The sequence below is a fragment of the Sturnira hondurensis genome, unplaced genomic scaffold (genome assembly GCF_014824575.4).
Source record: "Sturnira hondurensis isolate 20B ecotype Veracruz unplaced genomic scaffold, ASM1482457v3 Scaffold0006849, whole genome shotgun sequence".
Lineage (NCBI taxonomy): Eukaryota > Metazoa > Chordata > Mammalia > Chiroptera > Phyllostomidae > Sturnira > Sturnira hondurensis.
In genome coordinates this window covers 55,543-75,212 of record NW_028079480.1, presented here as the reverse complement: position 1 = coordinate 75,212, position 19,670 = coordinate 55,543, and the positions used below count along the sequence as shown (strand labels likewise).

The 19,670-nt window shown below is 41.4% G+C and overlaps 1 protein-coding gene across 1 annotated transcript in view; it reads left to right on the top strand.

The window, feature by feature from the left end:
* The window catches only part of ENTPD7 (ectonucleoside triphosphate diphosphohydrolase 7), a 42,288-nt gene extending 23,071 nt beyond the window's left edge, over positions 1 to 19,217 (top strand). Inside the window, exons 7-13 of the mRNA XM_037050763.1 lie at positions 1,732 to 1,788; positions 5,052 to 5,185; positions 7,980 to 8,146; positions 10,482 to 10,806; positions 12,684 to 12,769; positions 14,817 to 14,978; positions 16,395 to 19,217. Of these exons, the coding sequence (XP_036906658.1) occupies positions 1,732 to 1,788; positions 5,052 to 5,185; positions 7,980 to 8,146; positions 10,482 to 10,806; positions 12,684 to 12,769; positions 14,817 to 14,978; positions 16,395 to 16,626 (1,163 nt within the window). The 3' untranslated portion in view covers positions 16,627 to 19,217. The remainder of the gene's footprint in view (positions 1 to 1,731; positions 1,789 to 5,051; positions 5,186 to 7,979; positions 8,147 to 10,481; positions 10,807 to 12,683; positions 12,770 to 14,816; positions 14,979 to 16,394) is intronic.
* The last annotated feature ends 453 nt before the right edge of the window (positions 19,218 to 19,670 follow it).

Below are 19,670 nucleotides of genomic sequence, written 5' to 3'. Positions count from 1 at the left end.
CCATAATCACACTTTCTAGCATTGGTACTTTCCCGAAACCCCACACTATTGGGTTTGTAGGTTTGGGGTGGAGTTGAACGAGTGTCCTCAGGTAGCCCAAATGTGGCCTGCGTGATGAATTATATCTTCATTTCTTGAAAAAGAGGATCTTTTATGTCTTCTAGTTGCCATCTACATAAAGGAAAAGATTTACTTCTTTTAAATTTCAACATTGCATTTTTCAGTCCCCAAATTTTCATTTAATTCTTTTAATTTTCCATTTCTTTATTGAGACTTTCTGTCTTTCCATTCACTATAAGACTGATTTTATTTCTTGGTTATGTAGCTGCTTTAATATTTTTGCCTGAAAATTCTGACATCTTTGTCACATCAGGGTCAGCATCTTTTGACCATCTTTTCCCTTATGAGTTGAGATTTTCCTAGTTCTTCATATACCAAGTAATTTTATATTGCAATCTGGACATTTTGAATATTACATTATGAGACTCTGTATCTTGTTTCAATCATGAGAAGAATATTGATGTTTGTGTGTTTGTTTGAGCAGTTGACCTGGCTGGTTCAGGCCTCAAGTTCTGTCCTGCCTCCTACAGGCTGTGATTCTATTCATTCATTTTTTCAAAGCCATGGCACTGCTATTTGGATTTGTCCCCCGTGTGTACCAGCTGTTGGCCAGTCTGGAACCTGGGCATAGCCCATACAAGTTGGTTGTCTGGCCCTATCCCAGTTCTCAAAACCTTCGATACATTGCTTACAGTCAGACCTATGCATGTATCGCTTGGAGATGAGCCCAGGGGTCATACACCATTTTATTCCCTTTTCTCCACGATCTCCCCGACACTCTCTGGTTCCCTGGGGCTTACTTTTATGGTCTTCTGGTCAGAGAGGTAGAGTTTTAATTTGTCCACTCTGTCATGCATGCCCATGATTGAGTCTGCATCCGGGGCCAAGTGGTAGAGGACAGAGGGGAGAAAAATCAAGCTTTAGGGATTTGCTGCAACTCTTGAGGCACAGCTCCACTGGTCAGAGAGAAGGATTTGCATCCCTCAGAGTTTTAGGCGCCTGCCCAGTACTTACGTCTGCTGCTGCAGGACTGCTCCGTAGGAGAGAATAAAACAAAAACGAGCGGGGGGGGGGGGGGGGGGGGGGTCCCGGCTCTCACTAAACCTTCGGAGTCCTCTTTCCAGCTCCTCAGAACAGAAAGCAAGCAAGTTCTTTCTGTCCACACCCCATGTATAGTTTTGTTCCAATCAAGCTGCTTTAGAGTCCAGGCCAGGCAATATAAGAGGGGGGAAAAAATGGGAAGCTCGTTACTGGTATGGTGGTTGTTTAAATTGTGATCTCTGTTCCAGCGTGTCTCCTATCACTTACTTTCACAGTTCTCAGCAAGCTGCCCCTGCATTCTGTCCTTCACACTTACATTCAGTGGGGAGGCTGGGTGGAATGTTTGTCTCATCCAGGATCAGAACTCCAAGGTTTACTTTATTTAACATTTGTTTCTGCATAATAATTCCTACTCATTGTAGGAAATTGAGAAAGGCAGATGATTTTAAAAGGAGAAACATCACAAGATAGAAAATTTTAAATTCATATGCTGAGAGTATGGAGTAAAAATCTATTAGCACCTTTTCTGAGCAGAAGGAGAGTAAGAGCACTCCCTTGGAGAGAGAGGCATGTGTGCGGTGTGGCCGCAGGAATTAAGTGAGGGCCTTTACTTGTCTATTTCTCTCTTAGGGGTTTATGCGTGGATTGGAATCAACTTTGTTTTGGGAAGATTTGACCACGAGGATGGTGAGTGATGTGGTCTTCTTATGAAGTTCTTTGTTTAAGGGCTGAAGGTTTAAGTCATACCCTATTGGTAGCATTTTATTTTGTTCTTTTTTAAAACTTAACTTGCTTCATTTTCCAGCCTAACCTCTTTTATTCATTTTTCACTTTTTAGTATGGAAAGTTTCCAACTGTCACAAAAGTAGAGCAAATGATAAAATGAACCTCTAGGATTCTTTTACCCAGACTCAGCACTTACTAACATTTTGCCATTTTTTAGTCCCTACACTCCCTCCACACAAGGATTTTTTTCCTATTGGATTTTTTTTTAGGACAACAAACACCTTCATTACATGAGCTCAGATGGGAGGGAGGGGGATATGTGTGCCTTTCTGGGCCTGGTCTCCCCCAGAACCCCAGCTCCCGCCCTCCAGCACACAGCCACTGCTGGGCCAGGACGCCCAGCCTGGAGGATGCACACAGGAAGCTTGCCCTGCGGGGATTACCCCTGGAAAAGACTTCCAATTTTAGTATTCTTTTTCCGTTCATTGTACTTCTGAATTTTCTTTAGTTGTTTTTGTTTAAAATTTCTTCCTCCTCAGGAGTCAGCTTGGGCTGCTTCTTGTGGCCCAGAGGCAGTGCCCAGTTGGGCTCAGAGTACTTGAGTGGGTACCACATGCTGTCAGGGGGCAGAGTGCAGTTCTTTTTTTTTTAAATTTATTTTTAATTGTATTTTCCCAACAATGCTGCTCTTTACTGGGGTCTTGGTGAAGGTCAGTCCGTTGCTGGACGCACTGCAACAGCATCAATACTCCTTGTTCTGTGTGTACAACGCTCTGAGCCCCAGGAGCAGTTGCCCACGTCTGGCCGAGGGCCTGGCACGCAGGCGGACTGTGTGTGCGGTGGGCGCCAATCTCAGTGTTAGCGGCAGGGCGTCCCAGCTCTACGTTCGCTTGTGGCTGGGCTCTCTCTTGCCTGTCTTGTGGGACTTAGCGCCATTTGTTCTGAGAGACAACCATAGTTCTCCTATGGGATTGTTAGAAGCAAGCTCCAGACATCTTTTACCTTCACATCCTTTTCTATCTATCTCAAACAGAAAAGGAGTTTCAAAACAAACACATACGCACTGTGCCATTTTTATACTTAACAAAATTAACAATTCTTAATAGATAACACCCATCTGATACCCAGGTAGAGACTTCCCTGATTGTCTCAAGAATATTTATTTGTATCTGTCTTCTTAAATCAGAATCTGAACAAGGATCACAAATTTCATTTGTTTGATATGTCTCTTTTAATTTATAACAGTTAACTTTCTTCCCACCTCTTATTTCTAAATCATTTGTTAAAACACACACACACACACACACACAAAACTAGTTGCTTGATAGAATGAATGAATGTGCCATGTTCTAAATTTGGTCTACCGCATCTTTGTGGGTCTCTCACGTGTTTCTCATCCCTGTATATGTCCTATAAACTGGAGATGAGATATAGAGACTTTCTTAGACTCCAATTTAATTCTTTTCCCGAGAATAAAGCATAGGTGGTGCTGAGTGTTTCTTTCTCCATCACATCAAGAGTCTGGCAGCGATGTGTGGTTGTCTCACTTGTGGCCATGTTAAGACTGATCAGGTATTCATGGTTCAGGTATTGTCAGCCTGATCTAATCTATTCTAAAAATTCCCCATTCACTTTTCACCTAATGGTTTAAGCAGCCAATTATGGTCAGTTGCTTGGATCTGTTTTTTCATTGGAAGTTGCAATATGATGATTTTGCTAATTCTGTCATTCCTTCTACATTTAACAGCTGGATTTTTAAAAAAAAATAAATGCTGGGTGTTTTTTTAAAGATTTTATTTATTTATCTTTAGAGGGGAAGGGAAGAAGAGGGAGAGAAATATCAATGTATGGTTGCCTCTTGTGTGTCCCCTGCTGGGAACTGGCCTGCAGCCCAGGCATGTGCCCTGACTGGGAATCAAACCATGATCCTCTGGTTCACAGGCCTGCACTCAATCCATTGAGCTACTCCAGCCAGGGCTAACAGCTGGAATTTTTTTTAAAAGATTTTATTTATGTTCAGAGAGGGGGAAGTGGGGAGGGAGAAGAGAGGGAGAGAAACATTATGTGTGAGAGATACATCTGTTGGTTGCCTCTTGCACGCCCCCAACTGGGGAATCTAGCCTGCAACCCAGGCCTGTGCCCTGACCAGGAATCAAACCTGTGACCCTTTGCTTCATGGGAGGGAACCAATCCACTGAGCCACACCAGCCAGGGCTGGAATTTTTATAAAAGGAAATCTTCTTCATCAACTATTTGGTTATCCTGAAATAAAAAATTCTGAGAAATTCTGTGTTTATGGGAAAGACAGAGTAAATCTTTGATTCTTTCCCTTTATTTATCAAAATAACGAGTCGGTGACCTAGCAGCTTCCAAAGGCAACCAGTGAAGTGTATTTTCAGTATTACTCTGAACTTGTAGATTTTAATGTAGTTGATGCATGACTGTCCACCATATCACTTCCTGGTGCTTTGGTGCCCAAAATATACCATCATTGGTGAATAGGAGCACCTTTAAGTTCACTCTTTTTAACTTCCTCTCAGTAGTTTGTATTTCCTATGCTATCGGCACACCAGGGGATTCCATGGTCGGTCACCTTGTTTGCCCTAGCCCTGGATGTCAGGCTTTTTGTTTTTGAAGGAGCCCTGGTTTGTTTTAGTGGAAGAGGATGTCTAGAGGCTGTGGTCTAAATACCAGGCATGCTAATAAGCTCCTGGGTTATCATTTCTAGGCCGAGGAAGTATGTATTTTTTGGAAAGGAAAAAAATGAACTATGAGTTCACAGTGACATCTCCAACTCATATTTAAGGTTATAAAATTATTGTTTAATTTCTTTGATTTTATACTTTTATCCTTGTTCTCTTATGCTGAATATTTGTTCCTAAACATGTTAACATAAATATTTGTTTGCTTTATGCTATAATAGATGTTTAATGGTTTTAAAATTATATCAATAATATGAATAATATTACCAATAAGACTACTAGACTGCGGTTTAAGGTATTTGTTTCTTTTGTCATTAAATATATTCTACAAGGAATATTATCAAAATACCGTGTTTTAAGTCACCTGAAATAATTCTCAGTGTAATACACAGTTAGTACAGTTAATTTCTTTCAGTTTGCTTTCAATTTTTTAAGGTGTTGCTGTTTTGGTTTTTTTTTTCCTTTTTGACCTAATCTGGGTTTTAAGTGACTGGACCCCTTCTGTTCCCTTGTTTATTTCAGAATCAGATGCTGGAGCTGCCCAGGAGCTGGTAACGGGACGCAGGAGGACAGTGGGGATACTGGATATGGGAGGGGCCTCTCTTCAGATTGCTTATGAAGTTCCTACCTCAACCTCCATCCTTCCTCCAAAAGAGGTATTTCACCCTTTAGGGAGAGTTGCCAGGGATGCCAGTATTTAAAAAAGAAGGGCACTTTCTTCAGATACAGACCAACTTGCCTGGGTACAAATACTTGTTCAGTATTGCTAGCTTATGCTGTCTCTCTGAGCATCAGTTTCCTTGTATGTAGAAAGAGAATAATAATGGTCTTTATTTCACAAAGTTGTGAGGATGAAATACCACCAAGTGTGTAAGTACTGAGCATACTGCCAAGCATATAATAAATGTTTAATACATTTTAGCAATTATAAATATACTACCTATATCCCTGGGTTGTCTGAGAATTAGACATGGCAATACGTATAAACCCCAGAGCATAGTATTTGATGCATACTTGTTCATTAAGTTTATTCCCTTTTCCTTACCAAAGATTCCATTCTTACAATACCCCTTACCTGACCAGAATGTAAAGAATGCACTTTGAGGGGGATATTTTATCACAGAGAGGGAAAAAATGCAGACACTTGTGAGCACCTATTGCGTGTCAGGAACGCGACATGTTACACTGGCCCCCAAAGCTTGTAATCTGTCAGTGGAGACACCTGCAATAACAGGCCAGCCATGACAGTGCTGTGATTCAGTGTAAGCCAGGGTTTCTCAGCACTGTTGACATGTTGGCCTGGATGAATCTTTGTTGTGGGGTCTGTCCTGTGCCTCGTATCATGTTTAGCAGCATCCCTGGCCTTTACTAGATGCTAGTAACACTGCCCACTGCCAAGTCTCAGTTTTAACAATCAAAAGTGCCTCTGCATGTTGCCAAATGTCCCTTGGGGTTACAAAATCACCCTGGCTGAGAACCTCTGGTCTAAACAAAGCTGTGGCAGTGTGTGCACTGGCAAGGTTGACTGCATTTGCAAAGCATGAATAGGAGTCATGCCAGCTTCCACCATTTCCCATTTACCTGGGCCTTGGGTGATGATAGGGTTTTGCATAGTGGAGGTTGGAGGAAGGCCATCTGCACTGAGCGAACAAAATGCACAAAGGCACAAAGCAAAGCATCCAGAATATCCAGAGAATAGCCTGTTGAAGCACAGGATTTGCAATTGTGGTAAAAGGTGAGGCCAGGGAGATAAGATGAAGTTAAATCGTGAGGAGTCTTGGGTGCCATGCTGGGATTCGGCTTTCATATCTACAGGTAGTGGAGAACCAGCAAAGGTTTTGAGCAGGGCATTCATATGGGCCTCAGTTTCATCATCTATGAAATAATTAAGCCCTGAAGGTCCTCCCCAGCTCTGAACTTCGTGGTTATGTTCATTGTATGGCTGTGATCCAGTCAATGTATTTTTTAGGAAAATAATTTTGGTGTTAGAGAAATGGAGGTCAGGGAATCTTGGTTGAGAAGTGATAAGAGGCTGAACTAAACAATGTAAGTGGAAATGGAAGGAAAGGGACAAATTTGGGACATTTTGGAGTGAAAAACCAGTGTAATATGGTGGTATGGGTAGGGCAGGGGGGTTGGCCAGTAGTTCCAAGGGTCCAGCTCAGAGCAGTGGGAGGAGCCCAGTCACTGCGAGAGACCACAGGGGAAAGGGTAGGCTTGATGCTGAGCAAACCAGGATGTCCAGGTGGTTTGGGCGAGAGTGTCTGTTTGGTTTGTAGCTGAAGTCCTACAACCAATGAGTTCAGTTTTGGGTGTGTGGAGCTTGAAATATCTGATGAGCACATGTGTCTACATGTCCCACAAGGGCATTTTGTGTGTGCAGATTTAGAAAGCAGGACTGATACAGAAATGGACTCTCGAACAACAAATGGTTGTGCACATAACAGTATAATGGATCATAAAGATGGATCTTAGTGCTTGATAAGAAAAAGGTAAAAACAATGAGGCATAACACAATAGCATTTCTAAAACTTAAATGGTCCTAAATGTCTAATGCATTTTTGTACAATTCATAAAATTGTGCATATTCATAAAATTATGCAACCATTATTGAGTTCCAGAATGTTTTCATCATTCCAAAAGAAACCTTTTATTCATTACCAGTTAAAAATAAAAGAGAAAAGAGAGAGAGAGAGAAAGAATATGTTTTTATTGGAGGTACAATAAAATTAAACTTTCCAATTCCAGATCTGTCACAGGGAACATTAGGACTTCTTGAATAATTTTAGAAAAGGTCATAGAATAGAGCTCATGATGATCTCCCAAATTCTTTGAATTCATTTTTATCAAAGATTTTTTAATTCTAATTATAAAAACAGTACATTCTCATTTTGGTGAACTGGACAAATGAGAACAGTACCACACACGTGAGAAAACGCAACACCTGTAATGACTGTACCTTCTGTAAAACTGCAAATAGTGTTTTGGTCTTCACCTTGGTGTTCAGCTTCTGATTTGTGCTTTCTTACATAGTCTTGCCATTTTAGGTTTTTGTTTAAAATAACGCTATGAGGATGAAAGAATGCCACAAGATATTTTATTTATTTATTTATTTATTTATTTTTTAGATTTTATTTATTTATTTATCTTTAGAAGGGAAGGAGAGAGGGAGAGAAACATCAATGTATGGTTGCCTTTCGTGCGTCCCCTTCTGGGAGTTGGCTGCAGGGAACTGGCCTGCAACTCAGGCATGTGCCCTGACTGGGAATCGAACCGCGATCCTCTGGTTCGCAGGCCCGCGTTCAATCCACTGAGCTACACCAGCCAGGGCCACAAGATATTTTAAAGACTAGTCATAATGAATGAAGCTTCATGTATTAGCAATGTCATAGCTTTCTAGAAATCAACCTAAACTGAAATTCCCTTTATTTTCTTTGCACGATGTTACAGGAAGAAGCTGCAAAGATCCTGCTGGCTGAGTTCAACCTGGGTTGTGATGTGCAACACACCAAACATGTGTATAGGGTGTACGTCACCACCTTTCTGGGGTTTGGGGGCAACTTCGCCCGACAGCGCTATGAAGACCTTGTGCTGAATGAAACTCTTAACAAAAACAGGTATGTTCGACATGGGATCTGTGCTTCTGAAATAGAATGTTGTCAGGTTGCAGATATTGGGAATATTCACGTTCTACTAAGGCACATCCTTGCTTTCTTCTTCCTGACCAGCCCTGCCAATGGGGGAGCATCTCTTAGTGACCCTCCATTAGCTAACTGAGATGAAAGTGTGTTCTAATCTTTGTTATTAGGATTCACAAAAAAGTATAGCGGCTTACTGTGGTGACTGCTTGCCTTATCTCACTTCAGGAGTCACAGCATTAGGTGAGATTAGTTAAGTTGTCGATTTTAAATGTGCAGTATAATGTAGACTCTATAGCAGTTCCTTCTACATGGAAGTGCTCATGACAGGCTTGTTGAATTATTAGTAGAGTGGACTTGCATTTTATGCAGAAGTTATGTTCCAAAGTGCACTTAAAGGGTAAAAAGCATGTAGTCAAAATTATCCTTTTTTTAAAATCCTCACTCAAAGACATGCTTATTGATTTAGAGGGAGGGAATAGGAGAGAAAGAGACTGGGAGGAGAACATTGATGCGAGAGAGAAACAGCAGTCTGTTGCTTCTTGTACATATCCTGACTGGGAACCTAACCTACAACCTAGGCATGTGTCCTGACCTGGAATCAAATCTGCGACCTTTCAGTTTATGAGATGATGCGCCAACCAACTGAGCCACACTGGCCAGGGCAAAATTAATTTTTAAATTGTTCTCTCATTAATTTCAGAATCACCAGTTTTCCCCCCAGCATGGACCAGATCACTGATTTTTTTATTTGAGTGTCAGATAAAGCAGACCATAATGTACAAACAGTTGTGGGGGTTTTTAGTATTTAAAATTATTTTATCATCATGTATCTTGAAGGAAAGCATAATAAATGGTAGAGTTCTTTCTACCCTACAATTATTTACCCCCACTTGTTTAGCTAGAAACACTAGTTTGAAAAGTTATTGCTATATCCCTTTGGAAGGGGTGCTGGTATATCCCAGTACTCCACAGAACTCAATTATCATATGTTGGGACCATGTGAAAAAATACTGTCTCATAAGTCTTTTTTTGTTTTTGTAATGAAGAGTTTAAGAAATTTTGGGAGAATCCTGTTATCCAAGATAATTGATAAATGCATTAAAATTGGGCAGTGTATTCGTATTCAAAAATGCTCTCAAATCCATACAAGTGTTGCTTGGGTTGTGGGGCTCAGATCCCTCCGGTGACTCTGCGACATCCAAACTATTATTGTGAAAGTTTCACACCAACTTTGTTTTGTTCCTTCTTCATTAGCCACTCTGCTCCCTTTTCCATGTTCTTCCTTTGTTGTTCTGCTGCTCTTTTTTCTCGGGCTGCTGTTTTCTGCAGCCTCAGGCCTTGCCAGGCTGTGCCTTCTTCTTCCCGGGCATCGAGTTTTCTTGCACGTGTGTAAGGCACGTAATTCAGAAGTGACTGCTCCTCTTGTGTAGCTGCTGGTCTACGAGAGAAACCTGTGCTTTCTGAGGTGTCAGAACTGGTTCTCTCTTAATGATGGTTTTCTAAGTTTTCCTTATAGCTGCTGTCACCTCCTTCAAACAGGTCCTGGTGTGCCCCAGCATTTTGTCATGTTGCTACACTCCCGTTCCCTTCTCCAGTCTTTGTCCTCGTGTGTGCAGCCTCATCCCAGGAAGTCTACTCTTCGATGTCCATCTCTTTAGGAACTGAGGCACAGTTAACTGCAGTTGGCAAAGCTACTTGATCGACAGTTAACTTTGTTCTTGGCAAGGTCTGCATGTCAGTCTCTTTAGGAATGAGAGTACTGTTGCAAGGCTAGTGCACGCTTGTACTCCCAGAGCTCAGAGCTGTCCCTTCCCTCGCACCTCAGCCAGGGCATGCACCTCCCTGGGCCTTTGACACTGCACAGAGGCCACGTCCCCTCCTCAGGAAATGCCCCCAGCCCCTCCCGCTTTGTCTCCTCCCAGTCGTTATTTTAAACATTAGAACCACACTCAGCGGGGTGAGATCTTTGCACTTTTAAGAGGCAAGTGTGAATGAAGCCCTGACACAGTAGCTCATTCACATCTCCAGCTGTACCTTGCACTGAGAAATATACATGTTGACTAAAAGGTTGAACAAAATTGATCACTGCCATATTTCTCTTTCCTTTTTGCTAAATTGAATTTGCCTAAAGTTAAATGTATATATGACTGAACTACATGGTCATGCTCCACCCTTGTTTCTAGGGGTAGCATGTAAAACAATGACAAGGTGTCTTTGAAGCACATTCTCAGATGGGGCTGCTCCCGTCAGGTGTTTCTTAGAGTAGATGGAGCACAGTAGTTGATGTGTTTTGTTCTCGACATCGTGATAGGTTGCTGGGCGAGAAGACAGGTCTGAGTACTGACAGTCCATTTCTGGATCCTTGCCTGCCTGTGGGACTCACTGATGTGGTGGAGAGGAACAACCAGGTCCTGCATGTCCGTGGAAAGGGAGACTGGGCGACTTGTGGGGCAAAGCTGAGCCCCCTGCTTGCCCGCCCCAACAGCAGCCAGGCCTCGCTGAATGGCATCTACCAGTCTCCAATCGACTTCAACAACAGCGAGTTCTATGGTTTCTCCGAGTTTTTTTACTGTACAGAGGATGTGTTGCGCATCGGTGGCCGCTACCATGGGCCAACGTTTGCCAAGGCTGCGCAGGTAAATTATTAATAAGAAGGATGACTCATGCCATCAGTGGCTATTTATTAGATGCCTAACGAGGTGCTGTGTAAAGAGCTTTGCATGCATGGTTTCACCTGACTCTTCACAAGAGGCTTATCAGCTCACGTTTTACAGATGAGAAAGTACAGTATTCAGAGAACTTAAGGAACCTGCTACGCTATACTGCCTTCAGTGAATTAAGTTTAGCTTTCCAGGGTGTCCTGTCACCCACAGTGTCACCCGGGGCTAACATTGCTGTAGCAGCTGGTAGTTTTTCCTCCAGCTTACCAACAGTCCTGTTTCATGTTTGTGGCCAAGTAGTGTCACCTGCAGGGGGTTTTCCCCTTGCTGGTGTCCCCAGTTGTACTGTGCTTTTGGAGATGATGTCACACAGGTGGGTGAGTCCATTTTCATTTTCTTGGTTTGAGCTGTTTAGAAAGTTGGAGTAGTAGAGGATCACTCAGAATATGAGAAAGATGCAAAAAATGTGCAATGATGGTGGAAGAATTTTTTTAATTTAAAATGTGGAAGAAGTAAAAATTCATTTTGAGCATATATCCTTTGTATCCTATAGACTTAAATCATTAGTTCCCTGGACAGGTGAAAGGTCAACTAGCTTTCTATAGATCCTCCTTCAATTTAGATTCATCACTTTGAACTTTTGTTTGTATCTAGCTGATCTCTCTCTTTTATCAGAGAAACTTATGGGAAGAATCTGTTCTCTTGTATTTTTTATTCTTTGCTTTCTTATGATTCTCTAGGGTCTCTTGGTGGAAGACTTCCAGTAGAATAATTCTGCAGTGTGTACTGTTCTGTTCCCTGAAGGCTGTCCCGAAGGAATATTGAGGAAAACTGGGTTTGCTTTTTCCTCCCCAGCCGCCAGGAATGCCCTCGTACTCCCTTTCCTTCTCCTGTGTCCCAGGCTCCCTGGCTGCTCATGGCTTGGATCTTTCTCTCATTGTAAAACTTCTTCAAATTCTACTCCCTTGAATACCAAAGAGCTCAAATTATTGCTTGCCCAAGTTGGTAGGGGCTTAATATGTTCTCTTTCCCAGGTAAATGATTTCCTTTCCTTATTTTTTTTCACTTTGACTCTTATTTTATCTTTCCAGGGACTCCTTCCCTGGCCATGCTACCCAAAATTGGAGCCCTCCCTATTCTTACCTCTTTCCCTGTCCTGCTTTATTTTCTTGTGAGCATTTAGGTCATTTAACACATACTGTATGTGTATGTATGTGTGTATATTTGGTTATCCTTTGTCCCCACCACTAGAACATAGGCTTCCAAGAAATAGAGAAAACTCAACAGAAATCTTTGTTGTATTTACTGCTGGTATCCCCTGACGTGTGGAACAGCACCTGACACGTAGTGGACATTCAGGAAATGCTTGCTAGTTTACCGAACAAACTGAAGGGAATGATTCCTTTGGTGAGAATTTCCACTTGGAGGCAGGCCAGTGCCAGGTTTTGGGCCATTCTGTTCCATCTGCTTCACCTGCTCATGCCGGACCTTTGTAGAGTGGAGTGAAGCTGTCTTTGGATTTTGGTGTTGATAATCCCGGTCCTAAATTTACCTGTCTTTGTAGCATAAGAGGCTTAGGAGTCATCTCAGGCTGGCTTTGTGCTGGACTTGGAGGTGCTAGGAGTGAAAAGGAGTATTTCCAGTCCACTCAATGCTCGCAGAAGCCGGAGGTCTGGGACTTGCCTTGCACAGCACATGACACAGTACTGAGGGAATGAATATACCATGTCTGTTTTCCTTTGTCCACTAGTAGCCCTCAGGTCACTTTAGAAATGGAACAGTTGTGACTGTGGAAGAAGTTAGAGAGTTTGCCTCCAATTTCATGTTGCACCTTTTCTCTGTGGTTTTCCCAGGATTACTGCGGCATGACTTGGTCAGTACTGACTCAGAGATTCAGGAATGGCCTTTATTCACCACATGCAGATGAGCATCGACTCAAGTAAGTTACTTCCTTTTCCCCATTAGATGCGACCTTAAAATGTAGGTAGAGTGTAAGGAGAGGGAGCAAGCAACAGTACAGATTAGGTTTCACATGCAATGAGAATTTGATTATATCAGATTTTGACTTGTCTGAATGATAGGGGCCAAATAATGAGCCTATTTTAGTGAAGCCAAAGGAAACCATTGGTTTCAGAGTTCTCTCCAAGTGGCTTGAAATCAAAAGTGGTGGTATTTAAAAAAAACAAACAACTTTTCATTAAAATATCAAACATGCAGAAAAGTAGAAATAACATAAACACTCATGTAATTATCATTCAGCTTCAACAGGTATCAGTATTTTGTCAGTTTGGTTCATTGGTCCTCCTGTTTAATAAACATTTTAGTTTAAAAATTTGAAAACATAAAAACAATGAACTTCTGTGGACCAATCAGCCAGCTTCTCTGCTAAAAGTTGTCAACAGTTGTCCTGGCCAGTCATGTCTCATCTGTTTTCCCACCCACAACTCCCCTCTGATCATAACTGGGTTATTTGGAAGCAAATCCCAGACTTCACCTAAAGGAGAACAGAGGCAGGAAATCTCAGATATTCCATGTAAAAGTATTTTCACTGATATGTCCCTTAGAGCAAGGGACATAAACAAAAGAAAAAGCAAATGGGGCTTCATCAAAATAAAAAGCTTCTGCATGGCTAAAGAAAACATCAGCAAAATGAAAAGGGAACCAACTGTATGGGAAAATATATTTGCAAATGATACCTCGAACAAGGGTGTGATCTCCAAAATATATGAAGAACACATACAACTCCACTCCAGGAAGACAAACAACCCAATTTAAAAATGGGCAAAGGACCTGAACAGACACTTCTCCAAGGAGGACATACAGAGTGCCCAGAGACATATGAAAGGGTGCTCAGCATGACTAGCCATCAGAGATATGCAAACTAAAACCTCAATGAGATACCATTTCACATGGGTCAGAGTGGCCATCATAACCAAGTTAACAAACAACAAGTGGTGGTGAAGTTGTGAAGAAAAGGGAACCCTAGTGCACTGTTGGTGGGAATGCAGTCTGGTGCAGCCACTGTGGAAAACAGTATGGAATTTCCTCAGAAAACTAAAAGTGGAACTGCCTTTTGACCCAATAAGTTCATTGCTGGGATTATATCCTAAGAATCCTGAAAAAGCAATTCAAAAGAACCTATGTACCCCAGTGTTCATAGCAGCACAATTTACAGTAGCTGAGCATCGGAAGCATCCTAAGTGCCCATCAGTAAATGAGTGGATCAAAACACTATGGTACATTTACACAATGGAATACGTAGCAGAAAGAAAGGGGCTCCTACCCTTTGCAACAGCTTAGATGGAACTGAAGAGCATTATGCTGAGTGAAATAACTCAGGAGGTGAAAGACAAATACCATATGATCTCACCTATAAGTGGAACCTAATCAACAAAACAAATAAGCAAGCAAAATATAACCAGAAACATTGAAATGAAGAAAAAACTGACAGTAACCAGAGGGGAGGGAGGAGGGGATAATGGGAGAAAAGGGGAATGGTTGTCAAGGAGAATGTATAAAGAACATGTGGACAAAGCCAAAGGTGGTAGGATTGAGGGTGGGAGGTGGGGGTGGGTGGGGCGGAGGGGAGTGGTGGTGGGGGAAATGGAGACAACTGTATTTGAAAAATTTTAAAAAAACAAAAAAAATCCCAGATTTTATAATTACATATGTAGATATTCCAGCATATTCTCTGAAAATAAGATCTCTTTTTAAAAAAGGAAAGAAAACGTAGCCATAATATTATTACTGCATAAAGGTGCTCCTCACTTACATACGTAGTAAATGCTAAGATAAAGTAGACTCAAAAGTAGACACCTCCCCCTAGAGGTGAGGGAGGTAAATCAGGTAGAGAATTTTTTGACATCCAGTGGGAGTACACAAAGGAAAGCATTGATTAAAATTTTTTTGCTGAATCTTTAAGAAAAGATTAATTTTCTTTTCAGAAAATAAATAATTTTTTAAATTATTTATTCTTTGTCACACAGGTACCAGTGTTTTAAATCGGCTTGGATGTACCAAGTTCTTCATGAAGGATTCCACTTTCCTTACGATTACTCAAACCTACAGACAGCCCAGCTGGTGTACGACCGAGAAGTTCAGTGGACGCTGGGAGCCATTCTGTTTAAGACACGATTCCTACCACTCAGGTAAGGTGGACTGACCAAGCTGGCATCTTGAGCTCCGAAGATGTTAGTGTCTCAGAATAGGTTTCTTAAGCAATAACCCCAAAACAAACAAGCAAACAAATTCCCTTTATTACTACCAGGTGAACTGTCATTACTAACCAGGCATGTTGAAACAGAAAGAAGCTTGAGCATTATGGGTCCGGAGTCTGTTACTTAGCTTTGAAATTTTGTAAATTCAGTTTTATTTGTTGATCCACAATGAATAAACCTTTAGGGTTGAGCTCTCACTAACTGCTTCCAAGATACTGACTGATAAATTAAAATGTCATCCATTTACCCTGGAAAACCTATCTGACTAGAGAAATGTGGTAGACTGTCTGTGTGGAGCCATCTCTCCTGATGGCAAGCGCCCCTCCAGAGGTGGTGTCATTGCCTTGGAGGGCTTCTGGTGGGCCCAGACTTGAGCAAAGGACCTGAGGTGCTCCTAGGGCAGTATTGGCATCAAGCAATGGTAGCCTGATGTCTTGCTGTGAGAATAACAAGATGTTTGGGATAATCTTTAGGTATTCTCTCCCCTGGATTATTTCCAGTAAAGTAAAATGAATTTTTATATTTTGGGGGGTGTGCCTGTTTTACTACACTCAGTGCTGTCAGAAGCCTGCAGGTAGTGGGGAAGCAGAGGGTGTGCCCTCCCCACAGCTGACGGCTGCGGAAGTGCTGTCCCAGCATTTGCCCATTCTCATTTGCCAGGAGAAGCCAGAGTCTGTATTTCATCTGCAGTCTTTCAGTTTGGAGAGTCACATTAAAAACACAACAGAACACTTGCAGGTCAAACCAAACAGAAACCAATCTGGTATCCAGACCACCAGAGAGAGGCTTCTGTTCTAGACAGGTGGACCACTGCACTTAGCTTTACATGCCTCTTCACTTTTGTGCAGGCTACAATAGAATTGATCAGGTGCCAGCTTTCTTTAGCCCATAACCTAAATCCTCGAAAAGCATAGCAACTTTCTAAAAAGATTTAGACATACTCTGATTTTTTTTATTGGATTCTGGGGCCACCTATTCTCACTAGTACTATATTTACAAACCATATATAGGCCAGAGTGTTATGGGGCCACTCTTAAGACTAATGTGACAGATGACCACCAGCCTTGCCTAACTGTTCAATTTTTTGGCTTCTGATTTGTCTTCATATTCTGGAGGGTGTAAGCCTGTGAGGCTTCCTCTTAAGGCTTAGAAAGAAAGGTACAGGAAGAATCACACGGCAGCCCTGGGGCTGGGGACATGCTTCAGCTTTGCTTGCTCTATGGAGCTGGTGTCATAGAGTGTTTGCATGAATGGAATAAGTGGACTAACATCACTGGGCCTTTTAATTCAGCATAAAGATTTCTCTCTGAAACTAACATTTCTTTTCACCTTCAAACTATTCCCTAGGGATCTACGGCAGGAAGGTGTCCGGCAGGCCCATAGTAGCTGGTTCCGTCTCTCTTTTGTCTACAACCACTATCTCTTCTTTGCCTGTATCCTGGTGGTGCTATTGGCCATCATCCTGTACCTTCTGCGGCTGCGCCGAATTCACCGTCGACAAGCTCGAGCCTCAGCTCCATTGAACTTGCTGTGGATTGAAGAGGTGGTGCCTATGATGAGGGTACAGGTGGAGCCATGAGCTGGGCAAGGGCTACGGAAGCTTGAGTGCCCAGAGCTGCTGCTCATCGGATTCCATCACTTTCTTGTACTGACTTCAGATGCTGCTTTGCCTGACCTTGTGGATTTTTGACCTTGGAACTTCTACTTTAATATCTTCTTTAATTCCTTCTCAATCTCCAGGTCCTCTTATCTATGAGAAGCTGTAACATAGTCTGTGAAGAACTAAATAATGAGAGATTGGTGCTAACAAAGATGACCAACCTTAGTCCAATCGATCTGCTCCTTTCCCTGGGAGTTCTGGTGTGTTCCCGGGATTTAGACTTTCCTCCCCTTGCTAAAGCATGAAATTTAGCATTGGGCACACTAGAAGCCGGGCTGAAACCAAACTTGGGGCATCTGATACAAAGTCGAAGACATTCTAGCAAGTGCAGCATCGCCTTCTTTCTCTGTAACAGAGATATCATCTATGTGGAGATCCACAGCCTTTACAAGAGATCCAAGGTAATTTGCAGTTCAGTGGAACAGATATGAATTTCCAGGCAACCAAAATAACACAACTTCTTTGCTTCCTTGACAAGCCATTATGAACATGGTCCAAGGTTCCTGACTTACTGTTGCTTGTGTTAGTATGTGATTTTAGAGGGTTAGCACCCCTTCTAAATGGATGGTCCATTGAAGATTTGACTAAGTCTTATCTGATGTCTTGTATGATCAGGTAGAAAATTTTTATGTGCCTCAGAGGCTGGGCATTAATTTTTCTTTTTGAGCCTTGTAGGGTGGAGAGACTGTGGTGGGGACTGGAACCCTGGGTTAGGTTCCAGGTCATTGTCCTCTAGGGCTGTTTTTATTTTTTTATGGACTGATTGGGGTGATATTGGTTAATATAATTACATAGGTTTCAGGTGCACATCATCTGTATATTGTATTGTGTGTTCACTAGCCCAAGTCTCCAGGCCTGTTTCTATGAGTCCGTATACAGGAAGATTCAGGAGTTTCTTTATTTCACTGCTAAGATCAATATATACTTTGGGAAGGGATATATTTGGGTTGTCTTTCAAGGAAAGAACAATTCTAGGATAGTAGGCAAAATAAAATCCAAACTCTTATTTACTAAGTCTTTCTGAGCAACAGAAAATTTTTCAATTTAACTCTTAGAATGTCTTAAAAGAAGCAAATTCTAAATTTTGGAATAAATAGATAAATCTGTTAATAAGCCACTTGGAAATTTTCAGAACCTTTGTTAAGAGATTGCTTAGTCCAAACAGCATTTCCATTAACAAGGAGAGAGGAAAAGCCATAATAATTACATTTCCATCCACGACCCTTTGGGAGCTTTGCTCCTCCTCCTCACTTAGCCTTTAAACTGCACGAGGATTCTTATCCATCGACCCCCATCTTCCTCACAGAATCTTCTTTGTCCTTTACCCCTTCCGGTGTGTAGCCCGAAGTGTCCTGCCCAGGAACATGCTCCCAGCGTTGAAGGAGCTTGCTTTTCTTTTTTTGTCATCTGTGATTTCTAAAATTAGATAAATAGGGTTATGGGCCCTGACTTTAAAGGGGGAAAAAAGTAAAATTCTTAAAATGTAAATTTCATATTGGCATCAGAAGGAGTAAAAGAACTCAAGATCCTCCTAGAAATAAACAGGAAAATGAGTATACGGACTCTTGGTTGGTTGGTGAAAATGAACAAATCTTGAATTGTTTCCAAATTAGTTAATGATGGGTCTAACGAAGTGTCTTATAGTGCCCTTTGGAAATATTTTTTTAAGACTCATCTCAGCGATTTCCATTAATTTTAAGACTTCTAAATTGCCTTGATTTTGTTTGACTTCTTATCTTTCTGTCACTGTGAGTGAGCTTCGCCTTATGAATGCTGCTTATACATGATACCAAAATATGGTTTTTGCCTACTTGGGTGACTCTTTTCTCCTCACCTTGATTTCCAAATACTGCTTGTATTTTTCTTGTAGATCTAGTCAGTGGTCTAGTCAAAAGCTTCGCAGTTGGCTAACTGTTAAACCTTTCATGTCTCAAAATGAAGTCGGAGCAGACAGCAGGTGGTGATTAGTCCAACTCGAAAGCCCCTAGGAAGTCATTCTTCGTCCTGGTTGTAACAGAACAGCCACCGTTTGTCAAGCACTCATGTGCCAGACACTCTGTTAAAAATCTTATGTGTCAACCATTATGATAACCTTCCAGATTGATGTTTCTCTGTTCTTTTTATAGTTGAGAAACTCAGGATACCTCTACTCATCATTTTTCTCACTGTAAATGTTTTTCATATTCTTAATTTGATCAGTCTGATTTTTTGTTTAGTGTGCTATATCCTGAATATTATTTTACTATTATAGGATGTAGGCTTGTCTTTATTACCATGAGTAAAATTTCTCAGAGTTCCATGATTTAAAAATATGGAAAATTTTATCACACCCCTCAAACTGAATAGGTGCTCTTAGTATTGGTTCCAGTGCTTCTCCATTACTCCCAATTAATGATCTTAAATGAAATCTCATTAGCTAGAAACAGAAACAGTTTATTCCTTGCTGAGGGTGAGGGGCCATTACTTACATACAGTTGTCCTTCAGAACTCATCAAACCCTGTATTTGTTGCATTTTGACCAAAAAAAAAAAAGTTCCCTCATTCTTCAATTGCTCAGCGCTCATCCGGAGTTCTGGAATGAATTTACGATGAATACTGAGGCACCACTGTATACATTTTCTGTTAATGAAATATTCTTGTAGAGTCAGTTTGTCTTGCTTTTAACTCTCTTTTAGCCCTCATTTTCTAAAGATTTTTAAATATTTCTATTTGCATTTCTGCATTTTGAGTGGTTCTACTGTGATATAATCATGTTTTTTGTAAAATTCACATTCCACCGGTTCCTTTGAATCCTAAGAACCAGACTTTTTGATAATAGTGACAATGAACCTGAACTGGTTTAGGACTTTCATTATTACTGAGACAGGTCTCACATGTCAGAACCAGAGTCAGTGGCTTTAAGGGTAATGTTTCATTAGTCTCATGATGCCATAGCCCCTCACTTTTCTCCCAATTCTTATTAC